The 22,728-nt window shown below is 34.9% G+C and overlaps 1 protein-coding gene across 1 annotated transcript in view; it reads left to right on the top strand.

Annotated features, from left to right (window-relative positions):
* RSRC1 (arginine and serine rich coiled-coil 1) overlaps positions 1-22,728 on the top strand; it is a 441,173-nt gene that overhangs the window by 11,135 nt on the left and 407,310 nt on the right. The window contains exons 2-3 of the mRNA XM_005907366.2: positions 1,706-1,901; positions 2,196-2,321. Coding sequence (XP_005907428.1) covers positions 1,708-1,901; positions 2,196-2,321 — 320 coding nt within the window. The 5' untranslated portion in view covers positions 1,706-1,707. The remainder of the gene's footprint in view (positions 1-1,705; positions 1,902-2,195; positions 2,322-22,728) is intronic.

Raw genomic sequence — 22,728 nt, 5'->3', positions numbered from 1 at the left:
AGTGTTCTTGCGTGGAGAATCCCAAGGACAGGGGAGCCTGGTGGGCTGCCGTCTCTGGGGTCACACAGAGTCGGACACGACTGAAGCTGCAGCAGCAGCAACCGGAATTCCATCACCTCCACTAGCTTTGTTCATAGTGATGCTTCCTAAGGCCCACTTGACTTCACATTCCAGGATGTCTGGTTCTAGGTAAGTGATTATCACCATCGTGATTATCTTGGTCATGAAGATCTTTTTTGTACAGTTCTTCTGTGTATTCTTGCCACCTCTTCTTAATATCTTCTGCTTCTGTTAGGTCCCTGCCAATTCTGTCCTTTATTGTGCCCATCTTTGCATGAAATGTTCCTTTGGTATCTCTAATTTTCTTGAAGAGAACTCTAGTCTTTCCCATTCTGTTGTTTTCCTCTATTTCTTTGCATTGATTGCTGAGGAAGGCTTTCGTATCTCTCCTTGCTGTTCTTTGGAACTCTGCATTCAAATGGGTGTATATCTTTCCTTTTCTCCTTTGCTTTTCGCTTTGCTTCTTTTCACAGCTATTTGTAAGACCTCCTCAGACAGTCATTTTGCTTTTTTGCCTTTCTTTTTCTTGGGCATGGTCTTGATTCCTGTCTCCTGTACAATGTCACAAACCTCCATCCATAGTTCATCAGGCACTCTGACTATTAGATCTAGACCCTTAAAAATACTTCTTACTTCCACTGTATAGTCATAAAGGATTTGATTTGGGTCATACCTGAATGGTCTAGTGGTTTTCCCCACTTTCTTCAATTTAAGTATGAATTTGGCAATAAGGAGTTCATGATCTGAGCCACAGTCAGCTCTCAGTCTTGTTTTTCCTGACTGTATAGAGCTTCTCCATCTTTGGCTGCAAAGAATACAATCAATCTGATTTCTGTGTCAACCATCTGGTGATGTCCATGCATAGAGTATTCTCTTGTTTTGTTGGAAGAAGGTGTTTGCTATGACCAGTGCGTTCTTTTGGCAGAACTCTATTAGCCTTTGCCCTGCTTCATTCTGTACTCCAAGGATAAATTTGCCTGTTATTCCAGGTGTTTCTTGACTTCCTACTTTCTATACGTTCCAGTCCCCTATAATGAAAAGGACATCTTTTTTGGGTGTTAGTTCTAGAAGGTCTTGTAGGTCTTCATAGAACCGTTCAACTTCAGCTTCTTCAGCATTACTGGTTGGGGCAGAGACTTAGATTACCGTGATTTTGAATGGTTTGCCTTGGAAAGAAACAGAGATAAAAAATTTCTGATAGCTTGAACAGAGATGAAAATTTTACAATTTTCAGTTAGGAAAGTTTAACTGTAAAAGATAGTAAAATATCTTTTATCTTTAGAGAATGTGAGAATATAAGATTAGATAGTTGATCCCTAAACCAAGTATCATATAATTAATGATAAATGCAACTTGAACTATAAGAAAATTGTTGTAAGGAACCACCCTCAGGGTTGCCAGTTTTGGAGACATTTAAAAAAATTTAGGACGAGTTTACTTTATTCATAAATTGTGAAAACAGTAAACTGATAGTGCTAGAAGACTGTACTGGAGCTGTTTCACATGTCTTGTTAAGATTGGTACATTTAAATTTTACTTTACTAAGACATTTAAAATTTTTACAGATACAAAAAAATTACTATATTAAATTTCATCCATTGTTCCATTATGTTGGAAATAATTTTCTTTGAATTTAAACCTGTAGAAATGGGCCGCCGGTCATCAGATACTGAAGAAGAAAGCAGAAGCAAGAGAAAAAAGAAACACCGTAGACGATCTTCTTCCAGTAGTTCTTCAGATAGTAGAACGTACAGCCGAAAGAAAGGTGGAAGGAGATCAAGGTCAAAGTCAAGATCTTGGTCCAGAGATCTTCAGCCTCGCTCACATTCTTATGATAGAAGGTGATTTTTGTAATTTTTACTTATGTAGTAGCAAGAGTGACATTCCTTATAATTCATATGGTTTTGTACTTTGAAATTTTATGGGTAAAATATTTTTCTTTTTGTAGTTATATATTTATGAGGTTTAAGTCTCAACCCAAAGATTTTATTTTGTTTTCTTCCAGACCTAGCCCATAGGTCTTCATCCTTTTTGTCTATTCTTTGTAGATAAGCCTATAAACCAGTATAGTTCTCATAACATAGTATCTAGTAACATTTTGAAGGCAAGTAATATTTGATTATGTTCTTTTTCAGACGCAGACATCGATCAAGCAGTAGCTCTTCTTATGGCTCTAGAAGAAAACGAAGTCAAAGTCGTTCAAGGGGTCGAGGAAAATCATACAGAGTTCAGAGGTCTAGGTCAAAAAGTAGAACAAGAAGGTATGCCATATCAACTATTTACTGCTTTGTAACAAAATTTAGTGACTTAAAGCAATAATCATTTATTTTTCCCTCCATTTTACAATTCTGACTCAGCTTACCTGGCATTTCTGTTAGTTTTACCTAGGGTCACGCATGTGGTTGTAGCTTTCTGATAGCTTCGTTGAAACTGGATGGTGCAGTGTGGCTCCATTCACGTATCTGGCATTTGGTGTTGGCTGTTGACTCAGCAGCAGGGGGTCGGGTGGGGGGTGGGTGCCTTAGTTTCCCTGTGGCTTTTCATCCTTTGATAGGAATGGCTGGGCTTTTTCGCATGATAGAGGAAGTATTTCAAGAACGTAAGAACAGAAGCTGCAAAATCTCTTAAGGTTTAGCCTTAGAAATAATCCAGTGTATTTTGGAGTGACTGTGTCCCTGCTGAATTCATGTTGAAGTTTCAATCCGCAGTGTAACTGTGTTTGGAGATAGGGCCTTTATGGAGGTAATTAAAGGTAAAGTCATAAAGGTGGGTGGGGCCCTAATCCAACAGGGCTGGTGGCCTTATAAGAAGAGAGAGAGAGATCTTTCTCTCTCTTTGAGCATACACTCAAAGGAAAGGCCATGTGAGACACTGAAAAAGTGGACATCTACAAACCAGGAGGGGAGCCCTTATCAGGAACCAGATCAGCTGGCATATTGATCTTTGACTTTACGGCCTTTGTGAGATACATTTCTGTTGTTTAAGCTTCCCGGTATATGGTACTTTGTTATAGCGGCAGAACTAGTTAGTACCTGATGTCATTCCACTTGCATTTTCTGGCTGTGCTCAAGGGCCAGTAATACAGAGTGTAGTCTATCTGGAAAGAGTTGTATGTTTTGGGTAGTGCTAGAAGATATGGTTGAATAGGATGGGAACCATGGTAAGGAGGGCCCACTGTTTTTGAGAAGAAGAGTGTTAGGACAAAAACAGTGTTTTAGGAAAAGCAGTTTCTTTTGCGTAGTTTTGTATCCTGTTAGGCTCTAGTTTTGGCAGTATGTTAATTCGCAGCATGATTTTGTTTAGGCATAAAATTCTACAAGTCTCTCTGAATCTGAAGTTGGATAATAATAGTCAAGTCCAAATGTTTAGCTTTTCCGGCCTTGTACTACTACTTGGCCCCAGCCCCCTCTCCTTTGTACACACTCAACATGAAAGGAAGCCACTTTGTGTTACATGCCTTTTGTTCTCCATCCATGCCTCTGAGTTGCTTGGTTTGTTTATCTGAGCATGCTCTTTCTTCCAGTTTCTTATATTGTTTCCAATTTAAGTTTTCCTACCCCTTTAGTGTACAGGTCTGTTTAATCTTTAATTCTCTTCCTTAAATCATTTCTTAATTTTTACCTTTTCACTCCCAAGTCACATTTAATCCATCCTTTCTCATCCACCATCACATTTGACTCCTGATTCGTAAAAGTTGCATTATGAATATTATGTTGTTATTCTCATATATCGTAAACTCTTGCAGGGGAATCTTTTGGTACCAAACATTGCTTTTAGAAACTGATTATCAGAAAACAACTTCAACTGAAATTTCCTATCAGGGAGAACAGAAATAATAATCCATGCTTTTGTATTGTCTTTTTTAGTTTGTAGAGCATTTTCACATACACCTTATAAGTCAAACACAGTTTGATTTGGAAAATGCAAGCCACTGGGTTCCAAGCATCAGGCTTTTAACTTGGGGAATTAAAGGCTTATATAACTTTTGGAAGGGCTCAGGGAATTAGGGAAGCTATTACTGATTATTTTAGCCTGAAGTATGGAAGCTGCTTATTTTTTTAAGAACTTTTAAGAACTCTAGCTTTGTAGCACCAAAGTGTGTAGTTCTCAAGAAACTACTTACCTGGAGGCTGCTTCTCTTCTCAAGTATCTACCTGCAACTGCGTCCAGATGGGAATCTGGAGAGGTTAATTTCTTCTATTTTACAGTGCAAGGAAGGTCTGAAAAGAAATGGCAGTGGTGTCTGGTCAGCAACAAACTATCCAGCACACATTCATTTTACTACTGGTTTTGAGTTTTGTAACCCTGTCAGGCTGTCATGCAGGTTTATACCTGCATTTTGTATATGAGGAAACAAGTTCAGAGGTTTATTCAAAATAGCAATTTCTCAGTCTGTTGTATCTCTTATAATGACACTTACTTCAGCATATAACTGCAATAACCAAATAGTCTGGAGACGTTGAAAATCACTATGTTTTGAGAAAATACTTCTATCCATGTTTGATACATGACATAATTTTGGAAAATGTATTTTAAGACTTTGTTCTTCAAAATGTTTAAACTGAAAGAGTTTCTAGGTTAATCTTAATTTAACAAGAAAATTAGGCAACTCATTTCTTGAAAAGTTTAGTTAATTAAGGCTTTACTTTAAATAAAGAAGATGTAGGTACATTTGTTCCTCAGTATCTTTAGGAGATTGATTCCAGGACCTGCTGCCGATTCCAAAGTCTGAAGATGCTTGGGTCCCATAGTGGCCTTCCCTCTCCACAGTTCTGCATCTACATATCCGGCCAGCTGCAGTTTATATAGTACTGTAGTATTTATTGAAAAAAGATCTACAGTTCAAAAAATCTTCACAGTTCAAACCCACGTTGTTCAAGGGTCAACTGTAGTGAGTTTTTCAAAGAAAAAGTGTAGTACTCTGTGATTCTAAATTTTGTTAATGATCTCTGTGCTTTTTAATAAAAGAGTGATATCAGTCATGAGAAGTCAAATACTTTCACAAAACTTTGTTGTTACATGTCTAAAAAGTAATTGAAAGATGAAGCATGTTTTGAGGGATGGCAGGAAGAGAGAAGTCAAATATTTAAAGTTTGCTGCAAGTTTCCATGGATTAGTTATAGAGTAATTGATGATTTTGCTTTTTAGTGCAATTTTTATGTTCTTCTCAAAGTACTCAAGTTGTGACATGTATCATATCACTTCCTTTTACAACAGTGAGAAGCCTACTGTTATTCACAGTATATTTACTTATTTCCTCAATTTTAGAATACACAGAATGTAGTTACAGAACTGCTTATATGTACCACTATAAAAAACAAACTTATCTCAAAGTAGAATTGCTGAATTTTTTTTGAGGTGCCTGTATCAATTTACATTCCCACCAAAGTACATCCTTGGCAACATGTTATTTGTTTTCTTTTGATTAAAGCCATTCTGACAGGTGTGAGAGGCTATCTCATTGTGGTTTTGATTTGCATTTTCCTCATGATTAGTGATATTGAGCATCTTTTCACGTGTCTGTTGGTCATCTGTATGTCTTTGAAAAAATGTCTGTTTGGGTCCTCTGCCTATTTTGTAGTCTAGTTTGTTTTTTTGATGTTAAGTTGTATGAGTTCATTGTATATTTTGGATATTAACCAGTTATCAGATATATCATTTGCAAATATCTTCTACAATTCAGCAGGCTGCCTTTTTGTTTTGTTGATAGTTTCCTTTGTTGTGCGAAAGTTTTTTAGTTTTGTGTAGTCCTATTTGTTTATTTTGGCTTTTGTTTCCTTTGCTCAAAGAGACTTGTCCAAAAAATATTGCTAGGACCAATGTCAAAAAAGCATACTGCTTCTTCTAGAAGTTTTATGGTTTCAAATCTTACATTTAAACCGTTAATCCATTTTCAGTGTATGTTTGTGTATGGTATGAAAAAATAGTCCAGTTTGATTATTTTGCATGTAATTGTCCAGTTTTTCTACACCACTTATTGCAGAGGTTGTCTTTCCCTTAGTGTATGTTCTTATCTTCTTTGTTGTAAATTAATTACCCGTGTAAGTGTGGTTTCATTTCTGGGCTGTCTATTTTCCACTGATCTATGTGTTTGTTTTTAGGCCAAACCTATATTGTTTTGATGATTATAGCTTTGTAATATAGATTGAAATCGGGAAGCACAATTCCTCCAACTTTTTCTTTTTTCTCAAGATTGTTTGGCTATTGAGGTTTTTTTGTGTTTCCATACAAATTTTTTGGATTGTTCTACTTCTGTGAAAATACCATTGGAATTTTGATAGAGATTGCATTGAATCTGTATATTATTTTGGGTAGTATGGATTATGTTAATTTTACACCCTGCTACCTTACTCAGTTCTTTTATTGTTTGAATTAGTTTTAGTATTGATTCTCTAGGGTTTGTCACATAGTGTCATATTCTCTGCAAATAGATATGATTTTGCTTCTTTTCCAATTTTTATTCTTCCGTTTGCTTTCTCTCATCTAATTACATTGGCTTTTACTTCCAGTAAAATATTGAATACCAGAGGAGGTGATATACATCCTTATCTTTTTCCTGATTTTAGTGTAAATGCACCTGTGCCCAGTCGCTAAGTCATGTCAGATTTTTTGTGACCTCAGTGACTGTAATCTACCAGGTTCCTCTCTACATGGGATTCTCCAGGCAAGAATACTGGAGATGGAAATAGCAACCCACTCCAGTATTCTTACCTGGAGAATCCCATGGGGATTTATTTATATGATTATACGAATATATATATATATATATGATAATATAATATAATATATATATATATATATATATGATCATGTTCAGAGAGGATCTGTAACTTTGTTTTTATTTTTTCCAGGAATGGATATTGAATTTTGTTGAAGGCTTTTTCATCATCTGTGAATAGAATCAAGTTTTTTTTCCCCCCTTAGATCTTAAGGAACTGATCTTGGTTTTCTGGATTAAATCTTAGTTGTTCCTTGTGTAGTATTTTCTTAATGTGTTCACTAATTTTTAAGGTGAGTACTTTTACAATTACAGTCATATGTGATGTTGGTCTTTTTTTTTTTGTACTGTGTTTATCAGTTATTACTTATTATTCTTGCTGCATAAAAAGAATTGGGAAGGTTTTCTGGTATTCAGAGTTGTAGATTTGTGAAACCGTCTGGGCCTGGTGCTTTTTTATTTTTTGATAACTTTATTTCTTCAGAAATTGGTCAGTTTAAACTTTGTATTTCTTATAGACTTAATTTTGGTAAACTGTATTTTTCTGCTGTATTAACTATTTCACCTGTATTTTAAACTTTATTTGTCTAGAAATCTGCAAAGTAATTTCTTATGATTTAAGCTTTTTTCCTTCTGTTTCAATGCTTATTTTCCTCTTGTCACTTATTATTTTTTATATTTATGCTTTCTCCTTTATTTAAGTTAGTTGACTGCCTATTTTGTTAATTTAAAAGCAAACATTTAAATTGATTATTTAGATCTTTTTCTCCATTTTCTATCTTATTAATTCCTGCTTTTATTCTTATTTTCTGCTTTGTGCTTTCTTTGGTTTAGTTTGTTGTTCCTTTTCAAGTCTTTGAACTGCTAATTATTTATATTTCTGCCTCATTTCTATTGATAAAAGTGTTTAAGTGTTTAAAGTAAATGAATTTTATTTTAATTGCTGCTTCAAATATATCTCATAGATTCCTTCCAGCATGTTTTTGTGATAAATTTCAAGCATTGAGCAAAATAGAATTTTACAGTGAAGACCCATATATCTATCACCTTGATTGCCATTTTTTTTTTTTTTTACTTTACAACTTACTCATTTATCTATTTCTCTCTATCCATTAAAATATCCTAATTTTTTTATGCATTACCAGTTGCAGACATTAGTAGGCTTTCCCCTTAAATCTTTAGCATGCTTATCAGTAAGTAGAGTTTAGTATTTCTTTATAAATTTTTCCTTTTGAAAACAAAAACAAATTTCTCTTTGAGGCAAAATTTATATACATTGAAATGCACAAATTCTAAGCATATACTTGCTAAGTTCTGATGCATGCATTACCTGCCAACATGCATTACTGTTACCCAGAAAATTCCCTCATTGTTGTTGTTCAGTCACTGAGTCATGTCCAGCTCTTTGTGACTTTATGGACTCCAGCATGCAAGGCTTCCCTGTCCTTTACCATCTCCTGGAGCTTGCTCAAACTCTAATCCATTGAGTCAGTGATGCCATCCAACCATCTCATCCTCTGTCATCACCTTCTCCTGTCTTCCATCTTTCCCAGCATGAGTCTTTTCTAATGTGTGAGCTCTTCGCATCAGGTGGCCAAAGTACTGGAGTTTCAGCTTCAGCATCAGTCCTTCCAATGAATATTCAGGGTTGATTTCCTTTAGGATTGACTGGTTTGATCTCCTTGCAGTCCATGGGACTCTCAAGAGTCTTCTCCAATACCACAGTTTGAAAGCATCAGGTCTTGGTGCCAAGCCTTCCCTCATAGTTGTTGCCAATTAATTCCTGCTTGCATTCTGCTTAGAGGTAACCACTGTTTTCACTTTTTTCTGCTGTAGGTTATTTTTTATGAGTGTTGAAAATGTCTATTCAGCATACTTTTGAGATTCAGTCATGTTGTTGTGTATATCAGTAGTTCAGTTCAGTTGCTCAGTCGTGTCCAACTCTTTGCAACCCCATGAACTGCAGCACGCCAGGCCTCCCTGTCCATCACCAACTCCCGGAGTCCGCCCAAACCCATGCCCATCAAGTAGGTGATGCCATCCAACCATCTCATCCTCTTTCGTCCCCTTCTCCTCCTGCCCTCAATCTTTCCCAGCATCAGGGTCTTTTCCAATGAGTCAGCTCTTCTCATCAGGTGGCCAAAGTACTGGAGTTTCAGCTTCAACATCAGTCCTTCCAATGAATATTCAGGACTGATTCCTTTACGATGGACTGGTTGGATCTCCTTGAAGTCCAAGGGACTCTCAAGAGTTTTCTCCAACACCACAGTTCAAAAGCATCAATTCTTCGGCACTCAGCTTTCTTTATAGTCCAACTCTCACATCCATACATGACCACTGGAAAAACTATAGCCTTGACTAGACGGACCTTTGTTGACAAAGTAATGTCTCTTCTTTTTAATATACTGTCTAGGTTGGTCATAACTTTCCTTCCAAGGAGCAAGTGTCTTTTAATTTCATGGCTGCAATCACCATCTGTAGTGATTTTGGAGCCCAGAAAAATAAAGTCAGCCACTGTTTCCACTGTTTCCCCATCGATCTGCCATGAAGTGATGGGACCGGATGCCATGATGCTAGTTTTCTGAATATTGAGCTTTAAGCCAACTTTTCCCTCTCCTCTTTCACTTTTGTCAAGAGGCTCTTTAGTTCTTTACTTTCTGCCATAAGGGTGGTGTCATCTGCATATCTGAGGTTATTGGTATTTCTCCCGGCAATCTTGATTCCAGCTTGTGCTTCTTCCAGCCCAGCATTTCTCATGATGTACTCTGCATAGAAGTTAAATAAGCAGGGTGACAATATACAGCCTTGATGTACTCCTTTTCCTATTTGGAACCAGTCTGTTGTTCCATGTCCAGTTCTAACTGTTGCTTCCTGACCAGCATACAGGTTTCTCAAGGGGCAGGTCAGGTGTTATTGTTGAATGTGAAAGTGAAAGTTGCTCAGTCAGTGTCCAACTCTTTGCAACCCTATGGACTATACAGTCCACGGAATTCTCCAGGTCAGAATACTGGAGTGAGTAGAAGGTTCCCTTCTCCAGGGGACCTTCCCAACCCAGGGATCGAATCTAGGTCTCCTGCATTGCAGGCGGAGTCTTTGCAAGCTGAGCCACATGTGAAGCCCAGGAATACTGGAGTGGGTAGCCTGTCCCTCCTCCAGCAGATCTTCCTGACCCAGGAATCGAACTAGGGTCTGCTGCATTGCAGGCAGATTCTTTACCAAGTGAGCTATCAGGAAAGCTTTTATTGTTGAATAGTATTCTATTGTATGCATTTATCACATTTTTCTAGATTTTTATGTAGATGTAATGATATAATAGAGATATTTTGCAAGTGGCTTCATACAGTAAACCTAATGCTTTGATTTATGTATCACTATTTTGTTCTTGTTTATTGCTAAGTAGTGACCATACCATTGTTTATCTATTTTCTTGTTATGATCTCCTAGACTATTTATGGGTTGGGCTATTATGAATAAAGCTACTATAAACATTTCTTTTACACATCTTTTTTGTAAATATCTAAATTCATTTCTCATAAGTGAAAATCTAGTTGTTCAACTTCTGAGTCATAGTATAGGTACCTGTTTTAGTTTTATAAGAAAATGAGTTTTCCAAATGATTTTCCATGGCTGTATCATTTATATTCCCACCAGAAATGTATATGAATTCCACTTATAAACTCACCCATACTTGGTGTGTTAGTCTTATTAATTTTAGCCAAAGCTGTCAACTTGTAGTGCCATTTCATGGTTTTAAATTGTATTTGTAATTTTAGCTTTTTTGTTTGTACCTATGGTACATGTTTTTTACTGTGGTAAAAAACACATAAATGATAATTTTAAACATACTTTCAGGGCACATTTTTGTACTGTTAAGTATATGCACATTGTTTTACAAAAGATCTGTAGAACTCTTTGATATTTCCTGACTGCGACTCTCTACCTTTGGAACAACTGCTCCCAGTTTCCCCCTCCTCCCCTCTCCTGGCAGTCGCCCTTCTGCTTTGTTTCTATGAATTTGATTGTATCAGACAAGTCATATATAAATAGAATTATACTCTGTTTACCTTTTTATAATTTGCTTTTTCACTTAGCATTCTGTCCAAAATTACATCTATGTTATGACACAGGACAGAATTTCCATCTTTTTCAAGGCTGAGTAATATTCTGTTCTATGTGTATACCACATTTTCTTTGTCTATCATCTTCTGATGGAAATTTAGAGTGTTTCCACATCTTGGATATAGTGAATAATGCTGCAGTGAAAATTAGTGTGCAAATACTTCTTCAGTTTCCTGCTCTCAGTTCTTTTTGGTTATATAATCTGAAGTGGGACTGCTGGACTCCTATGATAGTTCTGCTTTTAATTTTTTGGGAACCTCCATACTGTTTTCTATAGTCGCTTGCACCAGTTTACACTAACCAATAGCACACAAGGATTCCAATTTCTTTACATCCTTGCCAACACTTAAATTTTTTATTTTTTTGATAGTGCCTATCCTAACAAGTTTAACAGGGTATCTTTGTTTTTGATTTGCATTTTGCTGATGATTTAGTAATGTTGAGAATCTTTTTATATGCCTATTGGCCATTCATAGCTCTTCTTTGGAGAAATGTTTATTTGAGTCTTTTGACCAATTTTTATCTCGTTGCTTGTTTTTTGTTTGTTTGTTTATGAGTTGTAGAGATTTAAAAAAAGTCTGTATATTAACCCCTTATCTGAGTTATGGTTTGCAAATGTTTTTTACTCTTTGATAGATTGTCTTTTCGCTGTGCTGATTGTTTCCTATACAGAAATTTTAAGGTTTGATGTAGTCCCATTTATCTTAATTTTTTTTTTTAACTTGTGCTTTTGATGTCATATGTAAGCAATATTTGACCATTTCAATGTCACGATGCTTTTCCCCTTTCTTGTAGAAGGTTTGTAGTTTCAAACATTAAGCTTAGCTCTTAATCCATTTGAGTTAATATTTATATATGGTGTAAGAAAAGGGTCCACCTTCATTCTTTTGCATGTGAATATACAGTTTTCCCAACATTGATTGTAAAGGTTGTCATTTCTTCATCATGTAGTCTTGTTACTGCTGTTGAAGATCATTTTACCATATACTCAAGAGTTTATTTTTGGGCTGTCTGTTCTGTTCCATTGGTCTATATGTCTATCTGTTTGCATATATTGTACTTTGGTTACTGTAGCTTTACAATGTATGTTGAAATCAGGAAGTATGAGGCCTCCAGTCTTGTTCCTTTTCAAGATTGTTTTGGCTACTGGAGTCTTTGGACATTCCATATTAATTTTAGAATTTTTTTTCTGCTTCTAAAAAAAATGCCATTTGGATTTTGATAGGAATTGTTGTGAATCTGTAGATAGCTTTGGTAGTATGGACTCCTGTCACAGTTTAACAATATTAAATCTTTGTAAGCCATGGATATGGGATGTCTAACCCTTTATTTGTCACATTTAATTTCTTTCAGCAGTGTCTTGCAACTTAAAGTATATAAGACTTTTACTCCCTTGGTTAACTTTATTTGTAAATTTTTTTTTAATGGTATTGTACATTGTTTTTTTTTTTTTTTCATTTCTTTTCCAGATAGTTAGTATATAGAAATGCAAATTATTTTTGACTATTAATTCTGAATTCATTAGTTCTAATTTTTTGGGGGGTGGTATGTGTGTGTGTGTGTGTGTGTGTGTGTGTATGTATAATCTTAGGATTTTCTGCATATAAGATCATGTCATCTGTAAACAGGTATCTTTCCAATTGGGATGCTATTTGTTTATTTAGTCTTTTTCATGTCTAGTTGCTCTGGCTGAGAATTCCAGTACTGTGTTGAGTGTGGGGATACTTGTCTTGTTCCTGAGCTCAGAGGAAAAACTTTCAGTTTTTCACTGTTGAGTATGATGTTAGCTCTGGGTCTTTCATATATAACCTTTATTATTTTGGAATACCTTCCTTCTATTGCTAATTTGTTAACTTTTTATTATGAAAAGGTGTTGAATTTTATGAAAAGATGTTTTACTTCATCAGCTGAGATGATCATGTGGGTTTTGTTCTCTATTTCTGTTAATGTAGTATGATTTTTCCATATTTTGGGCTTCCCATATAGCTTAGCTGGTAAAGAATCCGCCTGCAATGCAGGAGAACCTGGTTCGATTCCTGAGTTGGAAAGATCTGCTAGAGAAGGGATAGGCTACCCAGTCTAATATTCCTTATTTTCCATATTTAAGATTCCTTTCATTCAAGGATAAATCCTGTTTGGTTATGTTGTATAAGTGTTTCAGTGTACTGCTGAATTTGGTTTGATACTGTTTTGTTGATTTCCCTTGCATCCATGTTTTTCACAGATATTCATCTGTATTTTTATTTTCTTGTGGTATCTTTGTATGGTTTCAGTATCAGGGTTATAATGCTGGCTTATAACGTGAGTTTGGAAGTGTATCCTCTTCTTCAGTTGTTTTGGAACAGTTTGAGAGGAACTGACATTAATTGTTATTTAAATGGCTGATAGAATTCTCCAGTGAAGCCATCTGGTCCTGGGCTTTTACTTGTTGGAAAGTTTTTAATTACTGATTCAGTATTCTCCTTGCTTGTTCAGATTTCCTCTTTCTTCATAATTTAATCTTGTTAAATTGTATATTTCTAGGAATTTATCCATTTTTTTCTGTTATTTAATTTGTTGGCATGTAATTGCTCATCAGTTCAATTCAGTTGCTCAGTCGTGTCTGACTCTTTGCTACCCCATGGACTGCTGCATGACAGGCCTCCCTGTCCATCACCAACTGCTGCAGTTTACTCAAACTCATGTCCATTAAGTCAGAGATGCCATGCAACCATCTCATCCTCTGTCATCCCCTTCTCCTCCTGCCTTCAGTCTTTCCCAGCATCAGGGTCTTTTCTAGTGAGTCAGTTCTTCGCATCAGGTGGCCAAAGTATTGGAGTTTCAGCTTCAGCATCAGTCTTTCCAATAAATATTCAGGACTGATTTCCTTTAGGATAGACAGTTGAATCTCCTTGCTGTCCAAGGGTCTCTCAAGAGTCTTCTCCAACACCACAGTTCAAAAGCATCAATTCTTTAGCACTCAACTTTCTTAACAGTCTGACTCTCACATCCATACATGACTACTGGAAAAATCATAGCTTTGACTAGATGGACCTTTGTTGCCAAAGTAATGTTGTTCATAGTAGTTGTTCATAGTAGTCTTATAATCTTTTTATTTCTTTTATTTTCTTTTTCTGGTTCTCTGAGATGTAAAGGTAAGTTATTGGTTTGAGATTTTTGGCCTTTTTTTTTTAAACGTAGGTGCATGTGTGTGAAGTTGGTTCAGTCGTGTCTGACTCTTTGCGACCCTATGGACTGTAGCCCACTGGGTTCCTCTGTCCATGGCTATTCTCCAGGCAAGAATTCTGTAGTGGGTTGCCGTGCTTTTCTCCAGGCGATCTTCCCGACCCAGGGATTGAACCTGTGTCTCATTTTCTCTGTATTGGCAAGTGAGTTCTTTACCATTAGCGCCACCTGGGAAGCCTTTAACATAGGTGTTTCCTGCTATAAACCGCCCTCTTAGTACAGCTTTTGTTGCAGCCCATGAGTTTTGGTATGTTTTCATTTTCATTTGTCTCAAGATATTTTCTAATTTCCCTTGTGGTTTCTTCTTTGACACATTGGTTTTTTCAAGACTGTGTTTGGTTTTTACATATTTATGAATTTTCAAGTTTTTCTGCTGCTGTTATTTTATTCAGGCTTCTTTTTATTATGAACAGATACTTCATATACTTTCAGTGTTTTAAAATTTGTTAAAACTTTGTCACCTAACATGCATAATCTGTCATGAAGAATGTTCCATGTGTGCTTGAGAAGAATGTGGATTCTATTGCTATTGAGTAGAGTGCTCTATATATGTCTGTAAGGTGCAGTTGGTCTACAGTGTTGCTCAAGTCCTCTGTTTTCTTATGTTTTATATCTGGTTTTTCTGTTATTGAAAGTCGCTTATTGAAATCTATTATTGTGTTACTTTCTATTTTTCACTTAAGTTCTGTCATTGTTTCATATATTTAAGTATTCTATTATTAAGTATGTATGTATGTTTAGGACTATTGTACCTTTTTAGTGAATTGCCCCTTTTATTATTACATAATGTCTTTGCCTCTTGTGACATTTTTTCACTTAAAGGAAATTTTGTCTGATATAAATAGGTCCACCCCTACTCTCTTTTGAATATTCTTTGCATGGAATATTTTTTCCATCCATTCACTTTAAGCTGATTTTTGTCTTTACACCTAAAGTAAGTCTCTTGTAGGCAGCATGTAAGTGTGTGTAAAGTGTATTAGTTTCTCAGTTGTGTTCAACTCTTTTTGACCCCATGGACTGTAGCCCGCCAGGCTCCTCTGTCTTTGGAAATCTCCAGGCAGGAATACTTGAGTAAGTAGCCATTCCTTTCTCCTGACAAAAGACACCGATTCTTTGTTTTCCTTGATCAAGTCTGCTGTTGAGCTCCTCTAGTGAATTTTTTCAGTGTAATTATTGTATTCCTCAGTTCCAGCATTTCTATTTTTTTCCTTTTCTATAATCTCTATCTCTTTGTTGGTATTTTCATTTTATTCATTTTTCTGATTTCATTTAGTTGGACATCTGTGTATATCACTGATCTTCTTTAAGACAGTTAAATTCTTGTTAGGTAACTCAGATCTCCCTTTGTTTTGGATTGGTTTCTGTAGGTTTATTTTGTTACTTTGATTGGGTTGTGATTGCTCCTTTTTTCATGTGCTTCATAATATTTTACTGAGTTTTATATATTTGAAAAAACTGCTACATCATCTGGTCTTTAGGGACTGGCTTTGTACAGGGGAATACCTTTACCAAACAGTCCAACTACAGATTTTGGGGACCTCTGGAACTTTTTCTGTAGGTTGTACCTTCTCTAGACTTGTGCATGTAATTATCCATTTGAAGGTTGCTGACTTTTCTTTTTCTGGAGCTTTTTATCTCTTGCTTTTTGCTATGTGTCTGTAGTAATTCAGGTTCTCTGGTGCTCAGGCAACAAGCAGTCCCACTCTCCTTTGTTGTCAGTAGCCCCCAAGGATCCAAAGTATGCCTACTTCGCATCAGCAGTCTGAATCAGGCAAGTCATATATACCTTTCCTTTAGGCAAGTATCTGAAAATCTGGTACAATGGATCCTTGTTTCAGCTTTCTCTCTCCTTCCCAAGGTAGAAATTTCGAGTTAGGCACTTTATTGTGGTTGTTTTGAGATATGTTGACCACTTTTTGCTGTACTACAAGTCCTCTGGTTCTCCAGCAAGCCACTGCCCCTCCCTTGCTTTCAGCAGCCTTCAGTCATCCAAACTATGGTGCTTTCGTTAGCATTCAAAATCAGCAAAGACAGAAACCAACCCTTGAGTAGCCCTTTGAAAAAATGGAATGCTGGCTGCATGTCCCATTTTTCTCTGCTCCCACCCTCCAAAGGAGAATCACTAGCCAGTCTGAGCTGTGCCAGCTTTGTTGGGGAAGGATTGTGGGTAAAGTGATGGCACTTTTTACCCGCTCATTGTAGCTGTTCTTAATTTTGTGTTCATTAGATATACCACGTCTTTATTGGTTTCTGGAGTTCTCATTAAAAGAATATTTTGATCTGTATATTGTTTGATATACAGCACAAGTTTATCATACACAGTTATATCATGCATAATTACATGCACAAGTCTAGAGAAGGTACAACCTACAGAAAAAGCTTCCAGAGGTCCCCAAAATCTGTAGCTGGACTGTTTGGTAAAGGTATTCCCCTGTACAAAAGCCAGTCCCTAAAGACTAGATGATGTAGCAGTTTTTTCAAATATATACAGATCTGTTTGATCTGTATATTGTTGTTGTCTTTATAGGGCAACAACAGGGGCTGGGACTTTCTATTTTGCTATCTTGCTGACATCATTCTCAAATTATTTTTTTGTGTAGTGTATGAAATATGGGTTCATCTTTTCCCCTGTTTGATAGTCTAGCTAGCACCATTTAAAAAAAAGAGTTTCATTTTTCTACAGAGTAATCCTGGTGCTTTGTCAAATACCCAGTTAATTGTATGAAGGTGATTTTGTTGGTTGGTTCAGTGGTCTGTTTGGTTTTATTGATCTATTTTTATTCCCATACTGCACCATCTTGATTACTGTAAAATGTAGTAAGTCTTGAAATTAGATATTATTTTTTTTATATTTCTATATGAGTTTTATAATTTGACAATGTCTTCACATTGTCCTGTTGGGATTTTTACTGGGAGGTAAGTAAATAGAATAGGAGAATGGATATCCTAACACTCTATAAACATATCTGTCCATTTTGAGGGACTTTATTTCTTCTAACAGTGTTTTGTAGTTTAGGTGTAGCAGTCTTGCACATGTTTTATTTATTTTAAAACTTTCTGATATTACTTAAAAGGAATTATTTTAAAATTTCACTTTGGAATAATTTCCTGCCAATATATAAAATGTAATTGACTATGTGTTACATATTTGGAATATTATGTATTCTGTATATACTTTGTGTATTTCTTTCAAATCTTATAACCTTGCTGGTTCTTGCTAGTTCTAGTAGATATGTTGAATATGCCTTAGGATTTTCTGTGAAAGCAGTCATTGGGATGGTTTTACTTTTAAGCTCTCTTATTTAACTGAATAAATAAGCCATTTATTCAGTTTTCTTGGCTCATTGCATTGTTTAGGATTTCCAGTTCAATATTGAAGAAGAGTGGTGAGAGTAGGCATGCTTGACATCTCCCCTATCGTAGGAGGAAAGGATTCAGTCTTTTACCTTCAAACTTGATGTTAGCTTCAGGGTTTTGTACCATCCTTTATAAAATTGGGGAAAAGCCTTTTATATTTCTTGTTTGCTGAGGATGTTTTCAGCAACAGTGGGTGTTGATTTCTGTCAAATGCTTTTTCTCATCTATTGGGATGATTATGGTTTATTTTCTGATATATTTTCATCTTTTTTTGTTTTTAATCATCTCTTGATGTGTTTTCTAATTGTATAATCACCTTTATGTATTCCACAGTCAACTTGATTTTTTAAAAATTACCTCACATGGAGCTAAAATAGTGCTATGTATCACACCATATCTGAAAGACCTTCTGAGTATAGCTTGTGTTCAAGATGTTTACAGATTTAGTCGTGAACTATGCATTCCCAGACAAATATTTTCTGGTGTCACTGACTTTCTGGGCTCCTTACATGAATTTTTTTTTTCTTTTTAATTGTCTTTTTTTAAAGTTAATTTTTATTGGAGTATAAATGATTTACAGTGTTGTATTAGTTTCTGTTGTACAGCAGAGTACATCAGTTATATATATACATATATCCACTTATTGCAGAGTATGGAGTGGAGTTCCCTGTACTATACAGTAGGTTCTTATTAATTATCTGTTTTGAATATAGCAGTGAATCTTTTTCTTAATAGCGATGGATTTTGATTTTTATTCAAGAAGTCAGATCAAAGATTTTTTTATATAATGTAATCATTGACTCAGATGATTTCTTAAATTGTGGATTTTATTACTTCATATGTGTGAACATTATGTATGTTCTCAGTAAGAACTGATAACAATAGTAATAGTTCCAGAATTCATTTATTGATGTTAGTTTTTTCTGTAGTAATTATAAATCTGCTTGTAAAATTGCTAGTATTTATCTCATTTACATAGCAGTTATTGTATATGTACTGTTTTGCTATATTTTACAAACACAAGGAATGGCATTTGAAATCAGCCATTTCATTAGTGAATAGTTTTGTTTCATTTCCTTTTTTTCTCCTTTAAACAGCATCTATGGAGAAGGGATGGCAATCCACTCCAGTATTCTTGCTTGGAGAATCCCATGGACAGAGGAGCCTGGTGGGCTGCAGTCCATGGGGTCGCAAAGAGTCGGACACGACCGAGCGACTAACACACACACACACAAACAGCGTCTATGTATATAGATAATGACATATTCTTCTATCTGCAAAGCTGGGAGAGTTAGCATAAATTTGAAGAAATAAGTGAATTCTAAAATATGTTTTTTCTTTTTCATAATTTGTAATGTCTTAATTGTCCTATCTGTGTGTTTCTTTTCACTTCAGTGCTATATAGGTTTCTATGTGCACAAAGCATTTAGACTGGGATGGTAAGACAAGCACACCCACGTGTGCACATACACATACCCGCATGTATGCCTGCATACGTTCACACAGAGGAGACAAATACTCGGTGAGACAGTTTAAATCTGCTTACTGTATCCTGTAAACTACAGGCTTGAGGGGTGTTAGGGAAGAGGTGATTATTGTGTATTAGAGAAAATTAGGAAAATTTTCATTAAGAATATGGTATCCCATGTAGATAAAGTAAGAAATATTTATTAATTGGAAAGAGTGTGTAACATTATTTCTGAAAATGCATTTGTCTAATAAAATAGTGTATTGAAAGTACTTTGTAAACTATAAAAGTCAGAAAAGATGTTATGGTTTTTAAAAATTATTTTAATTATTATTTCAATATACTGTATACTACAATATACCTGTGAGTTTGCTACTCTTCTATCATATTTTATGAGTTTAAGAGATTTAAAAATTATATTTAATTCTCATCTTCTCCAGGCCTTGATTATCTGTTTAGGGAACAAAGGGTAGCATTTCTGATGTTCTTTTTCTGGTGTCCTTTTCTGGGTATTAAAGTAAAAGATTGTATTTTATTATAACAATGGAACAATTCATGTTATTTCTTCAACTTGAATAATGCTGAAATTAAAAAAATTAAAAATTAAATTAGCCTCTTATATGAATACTTCATATAAAAGTCATCTAACAAATGATCCTTGTTCATATAAATGAAATCTGAGGAGTAAGTATCTGGGAATCACACATAATTCTTTACAGGGTGGTCTATCCTTTTCTTCTGTAATGTTTTCCTCCTTCTTATACACTGCATGCATAGCATTGCCCTACTGAATTTTACTGGTATTTTTCTAATCAGTGTATGAAATCAGAGCTCCTTTAGAATTCATTTATTTGTAATCTTTTGATTTTCCATGAATCAAAAGAAATCATTGATGACGCCATTAGAAAAACTATTGAGTGAGTGCAGTATGCTAGGTTATTCTAGATCTGACTTAAATGTGAATTCTGTAATTGGGAATCCTATAGTTTTAAAATGAGTAAGAATTTGACTTCTGGAATGTATAGTATCTAGAAGCTAGAAGATGAGTTAAGTTGACAGTGTTTTAGGAAAATATGTGTGTTTTACATTTATTCTTTCCCATTTCTACTTTGATTTTTTGTTAAGCATATTAAATATCTTTTTCATATGCAAATATAATGTGAAAAACTAATTCATTGATTAAAATTTAAACTGGCCATGAAACAGTTGTTAAACTTTAAGTTGGGGAGCACTTTAATAAAAACATTTTAACATATTATGAAAATTATAGAAGTAACCCAAATATTGAGAGTTGATTTTGCATTTTTATTTTATTCTTTTATTAACCCATTGATCTTTGTTTTGTCTTATATCTGAAAATAAGAACAGAATGTGTACTTATAGAGCAATTATTTTATTGAGGACATGTCTTAAAAGTCAAGATGTGAAGCTGGTTGGTAATGCTATAAATTTAAAACTGTCCTACAGCAAGACAGTACGATGCAAATATGACTTAATAAGATCACAAACTGAATTTCAGTGAAACAACCAAGATTTACATTAAATTAGGAATTTTAAAACTGATTTAGTTTGTTTTACTGAGCATTTGCTTAATAACATTTTGCCTTCTTGCAATCTTTTTAAAGACAATAATTCGTCTGTGAAATGCAGGCACATCCTCAGTAGAAAAATTGAAAGCAACAGCTCACTTTCTGAAACCACACATACAGCGATATAAAGAAATATTTCAGCTCTACAAAATTTAATAAATCATCCCATTTCCTAATTTGATCATATTAGATGCTGATGTGGAAGAAGCATTTCAAATACCATCTCCTCATTAATATACATCAGTCTGGGGAATAGAATGGAATACTTATGCAGAGATGTCACAGTTACTGTTTCTTAGTTTACTAAGTGGAACAGGTTGATGTGATACTGGGTGCTATTTGTCAATGTCTTGTTAAAATGGTTTGGGTCGAGTTATGGAGTCCAGAAAGACGGCGGCTGATAAATCAAAAGTGGATTGAGTGGACAGGAGGCAGTGATTGATACTGTGACAGGATATGAGGAAAGGAACCTTGATACAAGCATGCATGATATTGAATATGAGAAGGAAAATGGCCCTTGAGTATGGATATTATTCACGGAAATGAGAATAATAACATCAGCCTGAAAATATTGCTGGGTGAAGATTAGGATAGTCCTTATTAGAGCATAATACATTGTTAGAATGTTAGGGGTGAAATTATGTAAAAATTTATGTGAGAAGAATATTTTAACTTATGTCTGAAGACTCTTTAATGGTTATTTATTGGTTAAAGTAGTTTAGCCATTTTTTTTCCAGTCTGACTTTTAAACTGTTTGTTTATAAACATCCTGACTCCCAGTAAAATTAAAACATTTTTTTCGTTAGGTTATTTTAAAGAACATGCCCCTTCACATCTCGATTTTATAATATGTATTTAGATACTGAACTTGTATGTATAAATAGTATTTTTTAATCCATTGGCTTTGACTTATAAAATTATATTGTTAATTTTAAGTAAAAATCTACAATGTAAGGTTTTTATCATATTTTAGATTAGTCATTTTGAATGGAAAATGGAAGATTGCTGACAGATGAGCCATTTCACAAAGATCAAGGCTGTATATACTGAATTTATTTTAGTGAATTATCAGTGAAAAACTAGTTATTGGAAAGTTCTTGGTAGGAATCTTTCGATTAGTCTCACATTTGTCTTTGACAGTGTATGAGCAGGAAGAACATTTCTTGCTTGCTCCCTGGAAGAGTTTTAACACTGGCAGAATAAGAGGTTCTTTGGAAAGGTATTCAGTTACTACTTTTATAATTATATAATATATGAGAGAAAGAGATGTGGAGTTACCAAATAACTGTAATTATAGTATTTTATTCTTATATAAAATGTATTTTTCTTCCTCTTAAGAACTGACACTTTGTGACACATTTTTAAAGTATGTAATAGAAAACATTTGGAATAAGGCATTGCTAAACATTCATGTGACAAACCAGTAGTGATGAATTTATTGATAATTTTTTTCTAGCCCCTTTAAAACATTCTGATAAATATTTATGTATTCTGGATTCCTCAAAACTAATTTAGTTAGGTGAAAATTGTTATTTTTGGTTTTATCACCTCAATTATTTGATAAACCAACATCATAGTGTCAGCTAAATAACATACTATGGAATTTGGTATAATTTTTTAACTATGCTGTTTATTGCCACATGCTTTATGGGGCTCAGAATGTGATTCTGAATATTGGAAGAGGAAAAAGTAATTTCTAAATTATAGAATACTTTTTAAAAATAATTTTTAGAGTTCCACCTCTGATTCATTATTTATATAGCAGCCAAAATGCAAATCTGATAGTTCCTCCCTTATTTCAGTGGTTTAGAATATAGTCCAAAGTGTTGATGAAGCCTGAAGTCCTTCTGTGATCTGGTTCTCCCTGTCTTTTCAATCACGTCTTTCTAATCCCAGTTAGAATTTCTCTACAGTTCCTTTTTTATCTCTCAGGGCCCTTGAACATGTGGTTGCTCCTTTTTGTAATGTTCTTTACTCTCTCTCATCATCTATTCGTCTTTGAGGTCTTGACTTAAAGGCCTTTCCCTGGATGGACTTCTCTGTCCACCCAGACGTGGATATATTTTCCTATCATATATGGCACTTATGGCTCATAACCTAGGATTCAGCACTAAAAGCTGATCTTGGTGTTATAGAAACATGGGTGTATTTCTATATTAATTCCGAACTTATGGATTAATTCCCAACTTATG

This window comes from Bos mutus, chromosome 1 (assembly GCF_027580195.1).
Source record: "Bos mutus isolate GX-2022 chromosome 1, NWIPB_WYAK_1.1, whole genome shotgun sequence".
NCBI classification, from domain to species: Eukaryota; Metazoa; Chordata; class Mammalia; order Artiodactyla; family Bovidae; genus Bos; species Bos mutus.
This window is presented reverse-complemented; position numbering and strand designations above follow the sequence as displayed.